The sequence below is a fragment of the Pelophylax lessonae genome (genome assembly GCF_965119305.1).
Source record: "Pelophylax lessonae genome assembly, chromosome: 9".
Classification (NCBI taxonomy): domain Eukaryota; kingdom Metazoa; phylum Chordata; class Amphibia; order Anura; family Ranidae; genus Pelophylax; species Pelophylax lessonae.
In genome coordinates, this window is record NC_138776.1 from 85,927,139 (window position 1) to 85,949,898 (window position 22,760).

Below are 22,760 nucleotides of genomic sequence, written 5' to 3' on the forward strand. Positions count from 1 at the left end.
ATAAAACAGTCCTACTTTTTTTTTTTTAACTTTATATGGCCACCTCTGTATATGTACATATGTCAGATGATCTGAAGGTAAAGTGTAGTGTAACCACTTGCTGTCGAGGTAAAGTCTGCCATTTCTCACATTCATGTAAAAATCTGCAATTTCTTTTTTTGCTAAAAATTTACTTAGAACCCCAAAATATATTTTCTCTGTCGCTCATTGACAGACGTAGTCCTCCTTGATTAATATCAACTCGGGTTATACTGCCCTCTACAGGAGTAGGACTAGACAGGAAAGAAAACGTTCTGGCCACACCTTAGGGGCAGTCCCAGAGGGTATATCCTCTCTCTTCCTGCTACAGGATATCAGTTTTTTTCTGTCTAGTTAGGAGTAAGGACCTAAGTTCCTTGCTGGGATCTTTGGTCCTGGCAAGATTTTTTAGAAATACTTTTTTAGGCAGCTTTTCTTCTCCAGTGTTCCTGTGAGATCTTCAAGCAAGTACGCTGAAACTGGGCGACGGGCTGGATGTTGAGATCCAGTGGTCACCCCAGTTCAGCCTATGAGCGCGTGCAGGCCATAGCTCCGCGCTGGGTCGGCCGCGACATAGTCCCACTGGACGGGGACTGACCCTGCGAGTTAAACATCTCGCCTGGACGCCAATGACCAGTTGCAGACTGAGTCACGGCGTCCGTATTGGTCGACAGCCCCACCCCGGTGGAGAGGGGTTCTGTCAGGAGTTGGCGCCCGCCTGGTTATGGTAGGGTAAGTAAAATGTTCCCCCTCTCCCCCTGTCGGGTTTGTTGGTGGACGCGGGCCCCTCTCTGGGATGGATGGACGTGATCCTAGCAGGTGTCATTGATCCCCCTCTTAAGAGCTTGGTTTGGGAGCTGACTATCTATAGTCACTATCTGACACTATAAGGGAGATCACTGAAGTCAGTGGCAGACTGCTAAAAGGCATTACTATTAAGGTATAGAGGTATCCTACCTGACATAATGTGTATACAGGCCGATGCCTATGCCTGGATTACCGCATCCGAAAGTCGCCATCCTTCCATAAAGCCGGTCACCTCCGCAGGCCGCACAGGCCGAAGGACTACCTCCCGCAGGCCGCACAGGCCGAGCGCACACTCCCGCAGGCCACACAGGCCGAGGACTACCTCCTGCAGGCCGAGCGCACACTCCCGCAGGCCGCACAGGCCGAGCGCACACTCCCGCAGGCCGCACAGGCCGAGCGCACACTCCCGCAGGCCGCACAGGCCGAGCGCACACTCCCGCAGGCCGCACAGGCCGAGCGCACACTCCCGCAGGCCGCACAGGCCGAGCGCACACTCCCACAGGCCGAGCGCACACTCCCGCAGGCCGCGCAGGCCGAGCGCACACTCCCGCAGGCCGCGCAGGCCGAGCGCACACTCCCGCAGGCCGAGCGCACACTCCCGCAGGCCGCGCAGGCCGAGCGCACACTCCCGCAGGCCGCGCGGGCCGAGCGCACAGTCCCGCGGGCCGAGCGCACAGTCCCGCGGGCCGAGCGCACAGTCCCGCGGGCCGAGCGCACAGTCCCGCGGGCCGAGCGCACAGTCCCGCGGGCCGAGCGCACAGTCCCGCGGGCCGAGCGCACAGTCCCGCGGGCCGAGCGCACAGTCCCGCGGGCCGAGCGCACAGTCCCGCGGGCCGAGCGCACAGTCCCGCGGGCCGAGCGCACAGTCCCGCGGGCCGAGCGCACAGTCCCGCGGGCCGAGCGCACAGTCCCGCGGGCCGAGCGCACAGTCCCGCGGGCCGAGCGCACACTCTCGCAGGCCGCTGCTACTTTGCTCAAGCCGCCGCTATCCTCCACAGGCCGCCGCCATTTTCCTGCAGATCGCACGAGGCCGCCATATTGTCGTAGCCTCATGTCTCCAGCATGGGGGCGGCCATGTTTGAGGTGACCAAACACCTCGAGGAGTAATTGGGAGGCGCCGGAAGGCGTGTAAAGGGGCGGAGCCGCCTCCTTGGCCCGGGAAAGCAAGCCAAAGACTTCCTGTCTGTAACAGACAGTGCTGGAAGCAGGTTGATAAGAAACTTCTGTGCATCAGGTGAGCCTTGGGGTCTCTCTCTCTCTCTCTGAGGGGTCCAAGCAGGTACACTGAGGGGCGCTATTGCGCTGGGGGACTAAGTAAAAAAAAAAAAAAAAAAAAAAAAAAAATGTTTTTTCTTGCAATTAATTTTTTGTGTTTGCTGGCAAGTGTCTTGTTAATCATGAACCCTGCCACACATGTATCCCCACCTGATCCCCTCGAGGTGGCCGCAGGACCCTCCAGTACCCCACTTGTGATGATGCATTATCAGCAGTTTGGAGTCTTTGGTATCCCCGGTGGAGGTAGCCTGTCAGGGACGGGGGTCAAGAAAAGCGACCCCCGCCTACCCCCATTTCATCTGATACTTCAGATACGGATTCTGAGCTGGTCATTGCAGCCCCTTTTCTGGGGTTGTTGTCTCAGGTACGGTCTCCTCAGACAGTGAGGAGGACGCTTCTGCCTCCGCCATAGCACAAGAAGCGTTGGTGGAGGCACTAGTTGTGTCTGTCCGGGAAACCTTAAATCTTGAGATTACACCGGCAGAGGTAGCGGAGACTGATATTCCTTTTTTGATACTAGCAAGCCTACCAAAATGGCGAAGGGTTTCCCTTGCCCAAATGGGGTCGTCCGAAAACGAACCCCTGCTATTTCCTAACGCATTGCTAGGCGCTATCGGTTTGAGGTATCCCTCATTATAAGATGGATGGTACCACCAATAGTGGACTCACCGATTTCCAGACTAAATAAAGCCACTGTTATCCCGTTGGATTGACAGAATGGGCCCCCACCCATCTCTAGGATGGGGGGACGTCTTCACCGGTTTCCGGATCCATGGCTTTCCAGAATCCCGGATAAAGGGGTTCGCGAGGTCATACGGTCGGGATACAAGATCGAGTTTCGATCACTTCCACCGGTGCGATTCTTCCCTTCCAATATTCGACATCTCCGGGTCGCTTAAAAAGCTTTGCGGGGGACAGCTTGATGCAACAGGGAGTGGGAGTTCCCATTCCTTGGACAGTTTCAAGGGTTCTAGTCGAACCTGTTCACAATGCCCAGGAAAAAGGGCTAGGTGCGTCCAATTCTGGTCTTGGGAGAGATGGAGTCCATCCAAACAGTGGTGGCCTCCCTGCATCAGGGGGATCTCCTGTCGTCCATAGACATTTAGGATGCCTATCTTCAGATCCCCATCTTCACAGGCTGGTTCCCACCAGGACACTGAACGATCTGGGCCTAATTTTGGATACATCCTTGGCAAGAGTGTTTCTCCATGCGGAGAAACTCCAGAAGATTCAGTCAATGATTCGGATGTTGCTGTCCGTCAACTGGCTGGGACTGATGGTCGCCTCCTTAGAGGCAGTACCGTTTGCCCAGTCTCATACCCGAATTCTCCAAGAGGAGATTCTTCTCAAATGGAATCGGAATCCCGATTCCCTGGACAATCTGATCCGATTGAGCGAGCGGACCAGGGAGGCTCTGGTCTGGTGGCTTCGGTCTCCGATGCTCAGCCAGGGGAAGTCCTTTCTTCTGATAAATTCCAGGTTACCGATAAATGTGTTGGAACTGAGAGCGATCAGACTTTGTCCGATTTACTGGACCGAGCAGCTCCAGGGCAGCCCGGTTCGGATCCAATTGGACTATGCCACGGTCATGACTTAGGTCAATCACCAAGGGGCACCAAGAGTGCCCTGGCGGCCATAGAAGTGGCCAACATTCTTTATTGGGCGGAACAGTTGTTCCAGCTCTCTCCGCGATATTCATCCCGGGCAGGCAGATTATCTCAGCCGTCAGATTCTGGATCAAGAGGAATAGTCTCTTCATCCAGAGGTATATCACCAGCTGTCCCTTCATTGGGGCACCCCGGATATGGATCTGTTGGCAGCTCGGCTCAACAGGGCTCGCGCCCGCGATCCTCTAGCGGACGCAGCAGACGCGCTGAGCGCCCCGTAGGGGCAGTATCCGCTATTATATGTCTTCCCCCCTCTCAAGTTGCTGCTGAGATTTCTCTGCAGGATAGAGGTGGAGGGAACTCCAGTTATCCTGGAAATTCTGGGCTGGCCTCGTCAAGCCGGGTACGCCGACTTGGGCAGGCTAGTCGCGGACGCTCCTTGAAGACTTCCTCTCAGAGAGGATCTGCGGTCTCAAGGACCGATCTTCCATCATGCTTTACAGTCGCTGGTTTTAACGGCCTGGCCATTGAGACCCAGGTACTGAAGGACAGAGAATTGTCAGCTTCAGTTATTCCTACTCTAATTAAAGCAAGGAAAGCGACTTCCAGCAAAGTCTATTATTACACATGGAAGACTTGTATTGCGTGGTGTGAATCTTTGGGATTTCCCCCACGTACCTATTTGGTGACCCGAATTTTGGCTTTTCTGCAAAAGGGGGTTGAGCAGAAACTATCCTTGAGCACCATCAAGGGTCAGGTTTCAGCGTTAGCAATCTTCTTTCAGAAGCCGCTGGCTACTCATTCCTTGGTGCGGAATTTCATCCAGGGGGTGCGGCACTTGGCTCCGCCAGTGCGCGCGCCCTTACAGCCCTGGGATCTTAATTTGGTTTTGTCGGTTCTGCAGAAACCTCCCTTTGAAAATATCAGGGAGATTCCCTTGCTTACGTTATCCCAGAAGGTGGCCTTCTTGGTGGCTATCACTTCTGCACGCAGGTTGTCAGAACTGGCTGCATTATCATGCCATTCCCCATATCTGGTGGTTCATAGGGATAAGGTAGGTCTTCATCCGAAGCCATCCTTTCTTCCTAAGGTGGTTTCAGACTTTCATCTGAAGATATTGTGCTACCTTCCTTGTGTCCTAAGCCCAATCATCCTCGGGAATGTGCGTTGCATTCTTTGGATGTAGTTCGGGCAATCAGGGTATACTTGAATACTACGGAATCGTTCCATAAAACGGATTCATTTTTTGTGATCACAGATGGCCCCAGAAAGGGGTTGCCTGCATCTGCCTCGACTATCTCCAGATGGATCAGACAGACGGTGGTACAGGCTTATTCTATTAAGGGTCGGGATCTTACAAAAATCCATTTTTTTTCTGAAAGCAAAGTCCCTGGACATTAAATGGTGGATGTTGCAATTTTTCATGTCACCAGGTATTTGCACAGTGGTTTATCAAACGCACATTTTTGGAACAATACACTTTAATTAATTTTAGTGCACACACAAACAATATAATGCCCAATTTTTTGTTAAAATATAAAAACGGATGTCACACTTTAGGATTGCGCACGCCTTTTACAGGTGACCTGTTTATAGTTAGAAAGGAGGCCTGGCACTAGAATTATTGCTCTAACTCTGACATTTGCAGAAATACCTCCCCTCATGAGTGGTGTGATTTCTATTTACATGAGTGCGGGACCTATGTGCACATTCACATTTGTGTGCCATCATGGGGGGATGGGGGCTGTTTAAAATGATTTTATTTATTTTTCTTGCTATCACAAGGGGTGAACATTCCTTGTAATAGCATTGGGGGGTCGTCTTTAGTGCCCTCCAAAGCAGCTGATTAATCAGAGATCGGTCTGAGTGGCTACTTTACAAGATGGTAACGGCTTGTAAATAAACCAAAACTGGAATCCTTGGCGCTTCCACATTCTGACGTCTCAGGGGGAGGAACAACAGAAATTCCTCTACACTTTGTTGTGCATCCAATGCGACAGGTCAGCGGTCGGCAGTGGGAGGAGGGGGACCCTTTAACAAGCCAGAGACTGGCTTCTTCTGTGATGTATTATGCCCTAACATAAGGCTGAGTTGTAGTGCCCTATGAGTAAGCCCTACTTTAAGGCAAAATGCATTAGAGAGAAGGGTCTGGCAGGGTCTGAAAGCTTGTTGAACTAGTAAGAAGCAGTGGTGCAGCCTTTTTCTTTACATTACAAACAGTCGAATATTCTACTCCTAATTTCTCTTTCGTTTCTCGACGGACACAGCGCTCAATAAATCATAACTAGTGGGTTATATCGCCTCCTCGTGGAGTAGGACTAGGCAGAACAAAAAACACCTGGCTACGCCCTTAAGCTATCTTCAGCTGGTGTATAACCCCCCCCCCCCCACTCTGCTCTAGGTAATCTGTTTTAATCTGTCTAGTCAGGAGTAGGACCTAGGCTCCCAGCTGGAATCTCTGGTCCTAGCAATGTTCTCCTTCCTTACATCTTTTTTGTTTTTCTCTCAGGAGATATACAATTAACTGCCTGGCTGGGTGATGGGCTGGATAATCTAGATCCAGTGGTCGCCCAGCCAGCGAGCGCGTGCAGGGACTGCAGCTATGCACCAGGTCGGCCGCGACATAGCCTCACGGACAGAGGCTGGCCTGTGAGTTGAATGTCTCGCAGGGTCGCATACGACCGGACTTGGGTCTGAGTCGCAGCGGTCCCTTGGCCGACAGTTCCCCTACTTTGGTGGCGAGGAGTTCTGTCTGGAGAGTTATCCGCACCATGGAAGGGTAAGTACAGCCCCCCTCTCCCCTTTTTGGCAATTATTTTTTTTGGGGTGGACGCAGGTAACCTCCAGGGACTGTCGAACCTGCCTGCAGGTTCCCTCCTCCCATCTTTAAAAATCACTCATTGAGCTGGGCTTTTCCCACTTCCTTTCCCTCCTGTCTGGACCTGGAGTCTGGTGGGGGTCCCAGGGCAGAGGATGCAGCAGAGAGCCCTGGGGTCTCCCCCACTATCCCCACTCTGTAAGATGCCTGGAATAGTGTGTCCCCCGCCTTGGTAATCAGAAGGGGTCCCAGTGTAGGAGACCGCTAGGTGCATGCCCTGCTGTTTGCAGTGTGGATATAGTGCAGGGGGGTCCCTGTGCAGAGAATGGTGCAGAGTGCACAGCAGTGTCTCCCCTAAACGTGTCTAACCTTCAGGGTGGGTCCCCTTGCAGAGGGTGCAGGAAAGATCCTGGCAGCATGCTTCAGTGTTTGTAGCTGATGGTGGCCATTTTCCCTTATTCTGGCTGGTCTCGGGTTGGCGGCCATGTTTGTGTAGCCGGATGATGTCAGAAACTGAAGTCTTGTGGGGATGTCGAAGCTCCTCCTCTTCCTCCTTAGTTTCCTCTTCCTGTGTCCAGGACACATGAACAGGGATAATGTCCATGTTCATGCTGGGTTTGAATTCTTGGCGCTCCTCCAGTTGGTAGGGTGAGTCTTTGGGGGTCCCTGTTATCTCTCTCTCTCTACTAATGGGTCCCCTGAGCCTTGAGGGGATCCTTTAGTGGTGCCAAAAGATTGTTTTTGTACTGCAAGGTCTTCCTTTCCTTATGGAGCCTCAGGGTCACATCTCCCCCACTGACCCCCTCATGGAGGTGCCAAGTCCCTTGGTACCCCAGTTTCCCATGGTTGCACTGACACCGATAGTGAGGATGACTCCTCCATGTTCGCAGCAGCACATTAAAAAGCGCTGGTAAATGCGCTTATCACTGCAGTGCGTGAGACTCTAAAAGTGGAGGATGCTGCTAATGTAGCCATGGACGTGGGTGTGTGCGGTTTGGTACGCACAATTTGCATCGTGCTCCAACTGTGTTTCCTTTTGCGCCTTATTTTGACAGGTTTTTCTGTAAGGAATGGGAACAACTAAAATTGCCCTTTGTGGTCCCCAAACGTTTTGCTGTACGTTACCCTTTTGAGGAGTCACTTTTAAAATATTGGGCTAGTCCACCAGTGGTGAACCCTCCTGTTTGCAGGTTGAATAAAGCAACCATAATCTCAGTCCCCGTCCTTTAACCAGTTCTGGTCCAGAAGGATTTGCCCCCTTAATTACCAGACCATTTTTTTGCGATTCGGCACTGCGTTACTTTAACGGAAAATTGTGCAGTCATGCGATGCTGTACCAAATAAAACATTTTTTTCCCACAAATAGAGCTTTCTTTTGGTGGTATTTGATCACCTGTGCGGTTTTTATTTTTTGCGCTATAAACAAAAAAGACCGACAATTCTGGAAAAAAAAAACAATATTTTTCACATTCTGCCATATATCATTCCCAAAAAAAAAAAAATTTAAATTATCAAAATTTTTCATCCTTTTAGGCCAATTTGTATTCTTCTACATATTTTTTGGGGGAAAAAAAATCGCAATAAGCTTATTTTGAAGCTTACCCAAAAGTTATTGCGTCTACGAACTAGGGGGAAAGATTTAAGTCATTTTTCTTTATTTTTTACTAGTAATGGCAGCGATATGCGATTTTTAGTAGGACTACGACATTGCGGTGGACAGATCGGACCCCTAACTGACATTTTTTATACTTTTGAGGGGACCAGTGAAATTACTACAGTAATCCGTGCTAAAAATATGCTTATGTTGATTTAGCAGACAAGTTAGTCCATGGGCTGCAGTTTATTTGTGATGGAGCTTTGGATACAGCTCCTGAGCCGTCCAAACTTTGTTTTATTGGTGGTGATTAGGCATGTGCTGTGTCTTAAGAATTGGGCCGCAGGCCAAGCCATTAAGAAAGTTCTCATTGATCTGCCCCCTTCAAGGTGATCGCATGTTTGTGGCTACCCTGAATGACATCATTAAAGGTATCACGGAGGGAGAGTACCTTCCTGCCACAATCCAGGAAGGGGGAAGGAGCCTCGTCGCAGATGGAGGCCCTCCTTCTCATCTCATAGAAAATGTTGTGCTTCTGGTATTGAGAATAAAGCCCCGTACACTCACACAGATCGTCGTCATACAAATGTTCGTCTTTTCTCCCCGGGATGTCGGTGTCTGTTGAAAAGTGCAAAGACAGCACAAGGACAGCACAAGAATTTTGTCCGCAGACTTCAGCTGACTGCAGAAGTGATGTCATGTAATGGTTAACTTTCCCTGTGTTTTTTATTTTCTGAGCATGCCCAGTCTTGCAAATCTGCGGTCTGTCGGCTGATTTCTGTACTGACAGGCGAACAATCGTCCGTTCTGGTGTCCGCAGACAAAAATTTTCATGTTTGCAAGAAAGACTCTTGTCCGCGGATTGTGTGCAGACAGCTGTCGGAGGCACCATACTAACAGCGTACAATCGGCAGATCTTTCGTCCGCCGACGTTTGTATGACGACGATCTGTGCGTGTGTACGGGGCTTAAGGGAAATAGATATTTCAAATATTCCCCGGTAGGTTCCAAGCTACCTTGGTCTAGTAAGCCTAGAGCTAGCTTCTCCAGACCCGCAGACAAGACCCCTTCAACACGAAGGTCTGCCGTCACCCATTATTGTGGTAGTTATCACTGGTTTATGGCCCTGTGGATGACTTTGGTGAGCGTCACGGAGATTCTCGAAATGTTTCTTTATGGGGGTACCCAGAAAGGGGGGGAAAGCTTGTTTTTTACCTTTTTTTAGGTTCCGAGTGTCCTTGTGCGGATTTAATTCCTGCCAAGGTTCAGGTAATGTCCGAACTACCGAAGGTCCCCCCTATCCCTGTCCAGAGAACTGAATTACCTTGGTCAGATTTTAATTCTGACCAGGGTTGTCCTTCCTCTGGACAAATTTCAGGAACCACAGGCCGCGATTCACCAGCTGCTGTCACACAGATAGTTCTCTCTCCTGATTTGCATACAGGTTCTGAGTCTAATGGTACACAGTCCTACATGCAGCTCCTTTAGCAGGCTCGGGTGGCTCCATCTGTAAGGTCTCTTTTGCCACCATGGGATTTAAATTTAGTACTTTTGGTTCTCCAGAAACGTCCATTTGAGAATATTCGGGACTCAGCCCGCTGGGTATTGAAATTTGCGGCATTATCCTGTCGCAGTCCCTATTTAGTGGTCCATAGGGATAAAGTGGTTCTTTGTCCCTGTCCATCATTCCTGCTCAAAGTTGTCTCTCACTTCCATTTGAATGACATTGTGTTGCCTTCCTTGTGTCCTAAGCTGCCTCATCCCAAGGATTTTGCTTTGCATACCTTGGATGTGGTTTGTGCGATTTGAGTGTATCTGGCAGCTACTGAGTCTTTTTGGAGGTCAGACTCTCTTCTTGTGGTTACAGACGCACCAATAAAAGAGCTGGCTGCTTCTTCGGCTACCATCTCTAGATGGATCAGTCAGACAGTGACTCAAGCCTATTCCATTAAAGGTCAGGTTCCACCTTTCCCTGTCGCGGCACATTCTACTTGAGCGCTGAGTGCTTATTGGGCCTTCAGTCATCGGGCTTCAATATCGCATGTTTGCAAGGCGCCCACTTGGTCGTCTGTGCATACCTTCACAAAATTCTATAAGGTAGATACTTTGGCATCTGCTGATGCTTCTTTTGGCTGCAAAGTTTTGCAGGCTGCCGTTTAAGAGGGGCTGTTCCCTCTGGGTGTTATTTCTTTAAACCTTTATTTTTTAGACAGGGCTCCAGTCACCCGGTTAAGGGCTCTTATGTTAAGCCTTGGTTTATTTTCCCCACCCCTTTTGGACGTCCCAGTAGTTATGATTTATGGAGCGCTGTGTCAGTCGAACGAAAGAGAAAATGGGATTTTTTGTACTTTAAAATCCATTTCTCTGAGTTCATCAATGGACACAGCACCCACCCTCTATGGAGTTCTGATACTTCTAATACTGCTTGCTATTATATAGAGCAGAGAGGGGAGTTATATACCAGCTGAGGACGGCCAATGGGCTTAGCTAGGTGTTTTGTTCTGCCTAGTCCTACTCCTTGAGGAGGCAATATAACCCACTAGTTATGATTTATGGAGCGCTGTGTACGTCAATGAACTCAGAGAAATGGGTTTTTCAGTAAGTACAAAAATCCAATTTTTTTACAGTGGTATTCATTTAACATGGTTGTAGATAAGCGAGACGGAATCTGTACGAAGAAGTGTAATTATGTTGTGCTTAGCGCATCAAGATCATAAAATTTTAAGCTACCTATACACATGAAACAACAGTTGGTCTTTAGTGAACTGTTGAGTATCAAGAGAACAAGATGTTAGGGTTACACCTTTTTATACATTGAGAACAGTTAGGAAAAACTAAAACTTATAACCCCTACATCAAGCAGTGTCACACCAAGAATACCTGCTGTAGATATGTGTCCCATATGCTTATTTGTTAATACTTGAACCACTGTTTGATGATGCATATCTGATGTGTATCCATATCATTAAACATTTTGTGGCACCACTCCAAAACTGCTGAGACTAAAGAGTTCCTCCCTAAATTTCTCCTCCTTTTCAGAAGCCTGCTGTCTATTTGTAACATGTCTACTTAAGTGTTAGCCTACTTAAGTGTTAGCATTTTACGCATCTTATGATCATGCAGCAAAGTAAACCCAAGCTTTATCCCAGAGCCTCCACATTTTTTTGTTTTTTTTAAATGCAGTGTCGGGGTGCCACAAATTGTCTGCCAAAACATAAAGGCAGGTCTTTGAACTTTCATTTTAATGAAAGATAGAACATTTTTGTTTGTCCATTCTGCCCTTGGCAAGAGGTACATAATACTGTACATGCTAGTCTAACAACAACTGCTCTTCAAGAAAAGCAGGTTAAAACAGTATGGTTTATAGCAATTCCAGTTCTACTTTAATGAATGAATATATGTTGTTGCAGGTTCAGATCCGACCCTGGAATCTCAGCGATAGTGACTTTGTGATGGATGGGTCTCAACCTTTAGATCCAAGAAAAACTATATTTGTTGGGGGTGTCCCACGACCCTTACGAGCTGGTAAGCACTATGTTTTTCCTGGCTCTGATGATGTGCCTAATGTAGTTGCTGCTTAAATTCCATCAAATATTTTCAGGAAAAGATTCTCTTAAAGCAGAACAGAACACTTCTATCCAAGTTGCCATGTTGCTTCGCATGTGATCAGTGATAACACCAGCCACGTGGGAGATCTTTTGAAAGCTGACATAAGCACTGGAAGCTGCAGCAGTCACCAGAGCCTTGCCTTGAATGTAACATAAACTGCACATGCATTAGTAGGCATATTTTTAACAAAAACACTGCAGAAAAGATTGTTTTTTTTATGTAAAAACATTTATATACTTCTAACTTTAACCTTGTTTTTGGTAAATAGTTAAATCGTTGGGTTTTGTTCTGCTTTAGGCCCCTTACACACAGGGGAGGCTCCGTTGGAGTCCGCCTACTGAGCAGGAAATCTGTCCACTGGTCCATGTCTGTTCCACTTATGCAAAGCAGCCACAGCCTGCTCTCCTCTATGGGCGGTCAGATGTAAACGGACCTCCTGTCTGTTTAAACCCAACTGCCATCCGCCCCGTCAGACAGATGGGCAACGAACCCCCCACCTATCTATTTTTAGGGGATAGGATTGAGCCCCGGTTCACACTACTGCGTGTGCGGGGTTCGCATGTCATGTCGGAGCGCACTGCTCCGACATGACATGCGATCAGCTGTGCGGTGCGAGTATAGCCATACAGTTTGTATGGCTAAATTCACATCGCACCCGCAGCAAACACGCACAGGAGGCATTTTTGCTGCCGCATCAGGATCGGATCGCACAGCGGTTCACACTTGTGCGATCCGATCCTGTGCGAACTGCACAATCGCACTGCGATATGCGATCAAACTGGGGGTGTCGTTAAGATTACATTGACACCCCCAGCGGATCGCATATGGCAGTGTGAACTGCCGGGGGTGCGTGTGCGATGCGGGAACAGGCTGCGAATTCGCAGCCTTCCCGCATCGCATCAGTGTGAACCGAGCCTTAATCAGATGTTTGCGAATGTAAACGGACACATGTCCGTTGATACCCTGTGCTTCATAGAGGAGATTGGAGGGTCCACCTGTGTGAAAAGGGCCCTTAGGCCTTCAAGAGTCTATGGGAGGTAAAAAATAGGTGACTGTACTTTGGCTAATAATTGCAGGTGGTGTGTGTTGTGTTTTTTTTTTTTTTTTTTCTTTCATTGGATTACATGGAACTATCACACATGAATCAATAAAGAGATGATAAAATCTCCACGTTTTAGAAATTTAGCAACATTTGCAAAGAGATGTTTGACTTAAGAATGTGAACAGTGTTCCTTTAAATATTTTACCTTGGTGCACTCCTTGGACGATTGTATATGGGGCTCATCTAGAAAGTCTGTCCTCTAGGAAGGGACAACCAAGATGTATGTCTTTTGATCACCATCTATTTTGTTAACCTGTCTCTGTTTGACAACTGGGTATTCAGGCTGAGCACTGTGTATTTTTTGCTCCAATTTATTTAGGACTCTGTATGTAAGAAGTTGCGGCTAGCTGCTATAATAGAAGAATTAAAAAAAAGTGTGTATAAACAGAGGAAAAGAGGAAAATGTCGTTAAGTTGGGGATTAATTAACTAATGGATAACTTTAAACATACAATTTAAATGTTTAAATGTCTTTCTAACCTGTATTGGCTTTCTGCTATAATTTTAGTTGAGCTGGCAATGATCATGGATCGTCTCTATGGGGGTGTTTGCTATGCTGGCATCGATACGGATCCGGAGTTGAAATATCCAAAAGGAGCTGGTCGGGTGGCATTTTCCAACCAACAGAGCTACATTGCTGCCATCAGTGCTCGTTTTGTTCAGCTACAGCACAATGACATTGACAAACGGGTAAGATGCTAAGCAACATGGAGCTACATCATATAGAGGAGAGAACCCCACACATTCCACACCTCCTGGCCAGCCAACTCAGAGCTGTAATGATATCTGGCTGATAACTAGTGATCCAAGACTCCATTTCCTACACAACAGTAACATCCCTTATCTGTTTTTTTAATTTGAGGTGTACGATGGGGTGACATTGTCATAGATGGGCCATCCCCTTGTCTATAATCCTCAAAAAGAGAACTACCAGCTGTCCTTATGGTGTAACACCTTTTCCTGATTGTAACTTTTCCTTCAAGGTTTACTGGTCCTTTAAGGCTGAAATCTAGGTAAATTACAACTATATGCTCCTGTTTGACAGTCTAAACAAGTACCAAATCTAGTTACTTTGTGATGTACAAGTGTCAAAAAGTAACAAACTTCTTTTATTTTTCGGCCTCCAGCACACAGGAAGTTTTTCTTTGACGTTTTTGCAGAAAAAATGCCCAACGCTTGTGAAAGTGTCTAAAGCTTTTAGGAGTTTTTACAGGTGTCAAGCTCTTGGGCATTAATTTCATTGGCCAGAATAAATAATTTATAGTAGCCAATGAATTTAATAAATGCTCAAGCACTAGCTTTTAGGCACTTTTAGCAACTTTTAGTAGCTTGTAGTAGTCTGTGCAAAGGAAATCCTGTCAAGAGAAATGAGCTACTGCTGTCTGGCTTTTATGCTGATCCCCAAGTTTGATATTTTCAACATCTCTGACCCAGAATGGTTTAGCAGTTATGACTTCACTTACTGCCTGGTTTTTCTGAGTTAGTGAATGAAAATACTCAAGTTGAAGACCACACACAGCAAAAGCAGCGCATGTGTACATGTAAAAACATTTAAAAGTAGACGTTACCATAAAAAAAAAAAAAAAAAAAAAGAAAAACTGTAACCAGTTTGGGGCCTACGGTTTAAGGTGTATGGAGATTTTGTTTTAACAAATTCTTCTCTGTCAGCCAATTTCTAGAAAATCAAAGATTTTTTCCCTAAAGCGTCCCTTTTACCAGTCTCTAGTGCTCACATTTTTTTTTTTTAACTAAAATACCAACCCCAGCAGCACACCTCTAAGGATTAGAACACGTTTTCTTTATATTTAGAACTGTCGTGCAGCTCACTTGAACTCCTTTTCCATCACCTTTAGAGCTTCTTATTGCCAAGATTATTGGATCTAATCCTGCTAGCATTACACATCACATCCACACAGGAGTAAACTTTAATCCACTCTTATGTCCCCTGATAACATGATGGAGTGCCCACACATGGTTGATCTTAGCAAGTGAGGCTCTGATTTGTTGCAATGTCTGAGCAAGATAAAGCAAGCCATTGGGATCCCTAGAGGAGGTTAATAAGTACATCTGAGCTTCAGAAGCACGCTTCGTGCGTATTTTGTAGGAAGATCTTGGCGATTGGGCACAGATTTCTCCTTTTAATGAAAAAGACAGAAAAACATGCTCAGTAAGCACGCTGTTCATGTTTGGTCATTTACCGCTCCCAAGTACACCTTAAAATGGATACCAATCCATTGGGTTTCCCAGAATACTGCAGATTGCAATTGAGAAAAAAACGAAAGTAAAAGATATTTGAAAGTATTGCCATAATGTATTTGTGGAATTTATTTTTATAGAGCGTTTTGCAAAAATGCATTGCTTCCAGTTTCTCTGTCTGTATCTGCCTCAAGTAATTCTCTCACAGCTACCTTAAAAGCTGACTATTCAGGAGACATGTTAACAGGATTACAGGTTTCAAGTGGCATGTGTTCTTAGAGTCTCTCCTTTATGTGCATTAGAGTTTGGTGAATGGTTCAGGCCCAACATTGGGTGTTCGCTAATTTAACGAATTACCGGGGAGTTCAAACCATTTTTTCATTGGAATCCCTGATTGGCTGAAGCATTATAAGCTTTGCCCAATCAGGGCATGTAGCACTGTCAGAGCCATAATTGGACACTATCCAATCATGGCTCATTGTTCTTGGTCCCACCCCACACTACAAAAATATTCTTCTATTGCGGTCATTTGCAGTGTGATATTGGCATGGAGAGAGATAGAACAGGGCTCTGTTCAGTGCTGCTAGCGAGTTAATGCGCTATAGTGTACTATAGTGATTCTATTATCAGTGTAGAGTGTCAAAATAGTGTTAATCTAGTGGTAGTACAGAGTGAGTAGTGCCACCGTTCATTTTTACTTTGGTGTCATTTTATTTTGTCATGGCAGGTTTTAGTTCAGTGTATTGAAAAGCGTTACTGCACGTTTAAGTCACTAGTTTGCAGTGCGTTATTGCACATTTTAATGAAGTATATTGCGGTGTGGTGTTGCAGGTTTACTCATCCGTGGCCACCCATGGCTCTTCTGTGCCACGTCAGTGCCCTACAGTGCCTTACAAAATTGTAATGGGAAGTCAGGAAATTAGGATGCTTTCTGTATGTGGGCAGGCTGTGGTATCGCCATACTCAGGAGTAGCAGAATGTATTTTGGGATGTATTTGCAAGTATGCCTTCACAGTGTGTGAGAAATAACTTGGTAATATGACAATTTTGTGTGTGTGTGTGGGGGGGGGGGGGGTATCTTAATTTTGGTTTTGTTCATTGACTGACACAGCTCCATATCATCTTTGACCCTTGGGTTATGCTGCCCCCTACAGGAGTAGGACACTAGGCAGAAAATATTTTACTACGCCTACAGGGCAGTCCTAGAGGGTATACTCCCACTTCCTGCTATAGGACTTCTGTTTTTTTTCTGCCTAGTCAGGAATAAGGACCTAGTTCCCTGCTGGGATCTCTAGTCCTAGCATTTTTTCCTTTTTAAACAAGATTTTTTTCTTTTATTTTCTGTTCCTGCATGAACTGCAATCAAGTCTGTTCCATTGAGAACTATAATCAAGTGCTGGATTGGGCAGTGCGCTGGATATCCTAGATCCTTACGGTCGTCTGGCCAGCGAGTGCGACCCGACCGCGGCTCCGTGCTAGGTAGGCCGCGACATAGTTCCACTGGACAGGGGGTTGGCCAGTTAAACGTCTCCTGAGGACACATAGCCCTGGTCATGACCTGAGTCACAGCGTACCTCTGGCCCGCAGGATCCCCATTCCAAGATGGTGTGGTGGTCTGCCCGGATTGGTGCCCGCCCGGTTCTAAGTGTGGTGAGTAGTGTCCCACCCTCCCCTCTGGTGATTTCTCGGGGTGGACTTGGGCCCTTTCCTGGGTTGTCAGGCCCCCTCACTATTGGGTTCTCTCTGTGGAATACCTCCCATTCACCCTCACCTAGCTCCCCCTTAGTCTCTTCCCTCCCCGGTGTGGCCATGCTGTTATACTTGTGTTGGGGTGTGAAGCGGGTGATGGGGGCCGGGCGTGCCGCTGGCTGCTCAGTTTGCAATTTTTGGGGGGGAATAATCCTGGTGGAGGTCCCTGCCAGGGGCTCCCTTGCTGGCTAAATGTACCTGGGGGACCCCGTGGTCACCGCCATTTTGTCATAGATGGCTGCCCTCTGTACCGGTGGCCATGTTTGTGTTTCTCGGCAGCCATGTTTTGCTAGTTTACAATTGATTTCAATGCAGCGGCCATTTTCTTGTAGCCTGTGGAGTGGAGAATCAGCAGTGGGCCTCTAGTGTCAGTGCCTGTGTCTCCTCTTTCTCTCTGATCGCCACACGGCATGCAGCTTGGCACTCTGCGTCCCTCTTGAGTCAGTGGTGGTAAGTCCCTGTGGGTGTACAAAGCCCCTTTTTCTGCTATAGCAGTGTTTTTGTATTTTTGCGTTTAGAACAAGCACGGTGTGTCATGTGAAATGTTAGCCTGTCTACCTGTGTCCCCTGTCTGTCTGAACTGATGATGAATAAAGGAACTTCATAATCTTATCTCAGCTGTGGAGTGCGGCCATATCTTTCTCTGGGATCGTCGTGGTCTACGGTGGTGAACCGAGGCGAGCACCTGAAATGCATAGGTTGTCATTTCCCTTTCTGGCCTGAGCGGTGTATTTATGTATGTTTGTCGGACTAGTGTTTTTGGTAAGCTGGGACCTGTAATGCCACTGGTGCAGCAGTGGGGGGGGGGGGGGGGGGGGCGGTGATTTTCACAACAATTCTATTTTTTCTAGATTTTGCTGGCGGTCCTCAGGTTAACTATAGAGTCCCTGGAGCACGTGTCACCACCTGACCCACTCTCAGAAGCTGCGGGATCCTCTGGGTTTCAGTCCGCCCTGACTGCTATGATGGTGGTCTTGCAGTCACTGGTGTCCAAAATTGATATGGCCCTTCAAAATAGGCTGAGCAAAAATCGTCCCCTGCCTTCACATGCATCCTCTGTCTCCTCAGATTCTGATGTCGATTTGGCCACCGTGGACGCGAGTCACCCTACTGGGTCTGTGTTCACGCACCCTGAGTGCTCAGATAGTGAGGATGATTCTTTAAAATTGGAGGACACAGCTAATGCTGCATTGGCTGTGCAGGTACAGTTTAGTGGATTCTCAGGTTAAATAAAGCCACCCTGCTACCGGTGGAGGACTCTCCGTCTTTTAAGGACCCTGTTGACAAGAGAGCTGAGTCTCTGCCCTGATGCCTTTTTACCGTGGCGGGTTTAATTTTAAGGGCTGGTGTTTGCCATAACCTTGTTCTCGCAGACCTTAACGGAATGGGCGAAGCTTCTGCGTCAGGATTTTGAAGGGGGTTAGCATCCTGAGCTGACAGAACTGGCGAACCAGTTAGTACAGGGGTTACAGTATATCTGTGATGCCTCTCTGGACGCAGCCCCCTTAGCCTGCAGCATGTCTGTGAGGGTGGTGAATCTTCGCCACATTATTTGGCTGGTCTGCGGACCAGACTTCCAAAAGGGTGCGGACTGATCTTCCCTTTGTAGGAAACTGCCTGTTTGGAGCCTCTATGGAAGAGGTCATTAAAGGTCTTACAGGAGGTAAGAGTACTCGGCTTCCACAAGCTACCAAGAGCAAAGAGCTTAGTTGAAAACGTGGTCCTTTCTTCTCGACCCACAAATGGCCCTTTCGTCCCTCAGGATTGCAGGACAAGGGATCGAAATCCACAAGTAACCTCGCGGGAGGTTACAAGAGACCCTGGTCTGTTAAGCCAAAAGCAGGTTCCACTGGTACAGCAGACAAGTCCACTTCTGCCTGAAAGGGGGCCCTCACCTGTATCTGGGGTAGGGGGACGTCTTTGCTTCTTTCCAGACCTGTGGACCTCCTTGATTTAAGACAAGTGGGTCTGTGAGTTGATTCAGTCCGGTTACAAGATTGCTTTTTCGGTCCTTGCCTCTGGCAAGGTTCTTCCCTTATAACTTGCGTCTGTCCCTGGATCGTTTGCGAGACATTTCTCAGGGCGGTACAGGATCTGCTCTCACAAGGAGTCATTGTACACCAGAAGTAACCCCAGATTGTACCAGTTCCAGAGTGGGAAAGTTTTAAGGGGTTTTGATCAAACCTATTTACTGTTCCCAGGAAGGAAGGCAAGGTCTGTCCAATCCTGGATCTCAAGGCCTTGAATTGCTTTGTGCGGGTTCAGAAATTTCGGATAGAGCCCATTCGCACAGAAGTGACATCCCTTCATCAAGGAGTTTTTCTGGCCTCTATCGATATCAAGGACGCTTACCTTCATATGCCAATATGTCGGGCATCAGCGCTTTCTGCGCTTTGTTGTGGACGCGGAGCATTATCAATTCGTGACATTACCCTTTTGGTCTCGCCTCAGCTCCTCGGGTGTTCACACAATTTTTGGCCCCGGTGTTAGCCTTGCTAAGGCAGAGGGGGATTGCGGTACTGGGGTACCTCGACGACCTTCTTCTGTGAGCAGAACAATCTGGATATCACTGTGCAAACCTTGCAAGTGTTCGGCTGGAAACTGAATCTTCAAAAATTGGCTCTGATTCCATCCAACAAACTGGACTATCTGGGCCTGACTCTGGATTCAGCCTCAGCCTTGGTGTTTCTTCTGGAGGAAAAACTCCAGAAGTTGCAGGATGGTTTTCTGCTCCTGTTGTCCAATCAGTGGTAATCTCTCAGGACCTACGTGCATGTGCTGGGCTTGATGATCTCCACCTTTTTGAGGCGGTTCCAGCCATTTCCAAACCAGGCCTCTGCAAAGGGAGAGTCTTGCCAAAATCCTTTTTTCCCCTGTTCTGGACAGTGATAACCGCAGATGCCAGCCTGTGCTGGTGGGGAGGCATTTTAGGCACGAATTGTGTCCAGGGGGTTTGAACCCTGCAAGAGTCCAGTCTGCCGATCGATATCCTGGAAATTCGGGCGATTGGGCTTTGCCTGTCCTTGTGGACAGATCGTCTGCAGGGGTGTCTGGTAAAGATTAAATCGGACAACGCCACCGCTGTGGCATATGTCAGTCATCAAGGGGCACCAAAAGTGCCCTAGCAGCCAGAGAAGTGGCCGGCATTCTAAGGTGGGCAGAATGCTTTATTCCAGCCCTCTCTGCTCTGCATATTCCAGGGGTGGAAAATTGGCAGGCGGACTTCCTCAGTTGGCAGGCGCTGGATCAGGAAGAATGGTCTCCCCATCTGGAGGGGTTTCAACAACGGTCTCCAGTGGGGGACTCCCGATGTGGACACTTTGGCCTCTCGTCTCAACCCGGAAGATTCAGAGGTTTGTGGCAAGGTCTCAGGATCCTCTGGCCGATGCCATAGATGCTCGCTCTGGTGGCCCCTTGGGGACAGTATAAACTAATATATGCTTTTCCTCTACTGAAACTTCTGCCCCTTCTGCACAGACTCGAGGCAGAAGGGATTCCAGTCATTCTGGTGGCCCCAGATTGGCCCCGCTGGTTCTGGTACGCATATCTAGTAAGGCTGGTCGCTGATATCCCTTGGATACTCCTTCTCAGAGAAGATCTTTTGGCTCAAGACCCGATCTTCCATCCTGCTTAACGGTCGCTGGCTTTAATGGCTTGGTTATTGAAAGCCAGGTGCTAAACAGAGGGTTGTTGGAAGCGGTAATTGCTACGCTGTTAAGCTCGAAAATCTACTTCTAGGAAGATTTATTATCGAGTCTAGAGGGCGTACATTACATGGTGTAAGTCTCTAGGGGTTTCCCCCTGTTCCTTTTCGGTGTCTCGTCTCTTGGAGTTTCTCGAAAGAGGTGTAGATCAGGGTTTGGCCCTGGGCACCATTTAAGGGCCAGATTCCCGCCCTGGCAATTTTCTTCCAATGCCCATTGGCCACAAATTCCTTGGTTCACATTTTTGTGTACGCCACCTGGCTCCCCCGATGAAGTCTGTTGCCTTCCGTGGGACAGTCTGGTACTGTCGGTTCTTTAGAAACTGCCTTTTGAAAAAATATTCATGATCTTCCTCTGCTTACTTTGACCCAGAAGGTGGCCTCCTTGGTGGCTATTACTTCTGCACGCAGAGTGCTGGAGCTGGCTGCATTGTCCTGTCTGTCACCTTACCTGGTGGTTCACAGGGACAAAGTGGTGCTACGTCCCTGCCAGTCGTTCCTTCTTAAGGTTGTCTCTGGTTTCCACCTGAATGAAGACATTGTGTTGCCTTCCTTGTGTCCTGAGCCTAAACACCCTAAGGGGATTGCCTTACATTCCTTGGATGTGGTTTGTGCAATCAAGGTGTACCTGGCGGCGACTTTTGAGTCGGAAATCAGATTCCTTGTTTGCCCTACAGATGGAACTTGTAATGGGCAGGCTGCATCTGCTGTGACCATTTCCAGATGGATCAGGCAGACGGCGGTGCAGGCCTACTCCATTAAGGGTCAGGTTCCTCCTTTCCCTCTTATGGCGCATTCTACGAGGGCGCTTAGTGCCTCCTGGGCCTTCTGTCATCAGGCGGCAGTGGTCCAGGTTTGCAAGGCAGCCACCTGGTCGTTTGTGCACACCTTCACAAAAGGTGGATGTATTTGCATCTGCGGATGCTGCTTTTGGCAGCAAGGTTTTGCAGGCTGCTGTTGGAGAGGCTTTATTCTTAAGGGTCAATTTTTTTTTTTGGCCAGGTTGAGCTCCTGTGTTATTTGGTTGGCTATGTTTAGCCTTTTTGGGAAGTATGTTTATTGCTGTGTTTTTTCCCACCCCTAATGTTGACACTGCTTTGGAACGTCCCAAGGGTCAAAGAAGATACGAAGCTATGTCCATCAGAGAAAAGAGAAAACTGGATTTTTGTCCATGAACGAAAGAGAAAACTGGATTTTTTGTCTCAAATCTTTTTCTCTCATGTTCATTGACTGATATAGCACCCACCCCTCTGAGTTGGGTTATGTATTCTTCTGACAGTGCTTGTTACAAAACTGAAGTCCTATAGTAGGAAGTAGGAGTTTTTACCAAAGATATGTAGCAGTATAACTTTTGGCCAAAATTTATGAAGAAAAATTACAAATTTTCTGAATTTTATGACCGAAACAAAGAGAAATTATTTTTTTACAAAATGTTCAGTCTTTTTTAATTTATAGCTCAAAAAAAAAAAAAACAGTGATTAAATAGCACCAAAGGAAAGCTCTATTTGTGTGAGAAAAGACAAAGATTTCATATGGTTACAGTGTTGCATGACTGAGTAATTGTCATTAAGGTATGAGAGCACTGAAAGCTAAAAAATTGGCCTGGTCACGAAGGGGGGGGGGGGGGCGTATAAGTGCCCACTAGGCAAGTGGTTGTACACCTCAGACATGACATTTGAACAAAGTATACCCCTCTATATGTCTCAATTCAGAGCACAAAGTGTCATTTTTGTCTGCTGCCTTCCTCTTCTCTCAGCATAAGTCACTTCTGACCAGCTTTCCTGAGACAGAGAGAAAAAGTGCCCGGGGAGGGAGCTCTAGCACACCACGTGAGATTGACGACCTCAGCTGTGTTCGTGTGTGCTGTATGACAGTGTGTCCCCCTTCCCTCCATTTAGCTCTTACTAAGCTCTGCAGAGTGTAACTTCAGTTCCACACCCCCTGCTTTCTGGAAGCACAGACAAGCTGTATAAATTCTGCACTTCACTTTGAACAGATGTAGAGGAGAGAGGGCTTCACATAAAACCGATACAACTGATGTAGGAGGATTTGTTTCATCTGTGTATATCCTGAGGTCAGTCATTTCACTGGGTATATGTAAGGGTTGTCAACCACTTTTAAAGGAAAGGTTCACTTTTTAGAAAAAAAAATAAATGCATTTTACATTTTTTTGAGCCTGTAAAGCAGATTGCTGATGCCATGCAGGTCTCCAGCAGATCTGCCAATATAGTATCTGTGTGGCCGTAGTTTATGGGCCAAGATAGTTCATTGAAAACTACAAGCT

The 22,760-nt window shown here is 47.6% G+C and overlaps 1 protein-coding gene across 4 annotated transcripts in view; it reads left to right on the forward strand.

Annotated features, from left to right (window-relative positions):
• Positions 1–22,760, forward strand: part of CPEB3 (cytoplasmic polyadenylation element binding protein 3) — a 269,676-nt gene that overhangs the window by 243,054 nt on the left and 3,862 nt on the right. For all 4 annotated transcript variants that reach the window (XM_082267592.1, XM_082267595.1, XM_082267594.1 and 1 more), the window contains 2 exons: positions 11,529–11,643; positions 13,337–13,518. In XM_082267592.1, the coding sequence (XP_082123718.1) occupies positions 11,529–11,643; positions 13,337–13,518 (297 nt within the window). The remainder of the gene's footprint in view (positions 1–11,528; positions 11,644–13,336; positions 13,519–22,760) is intronic.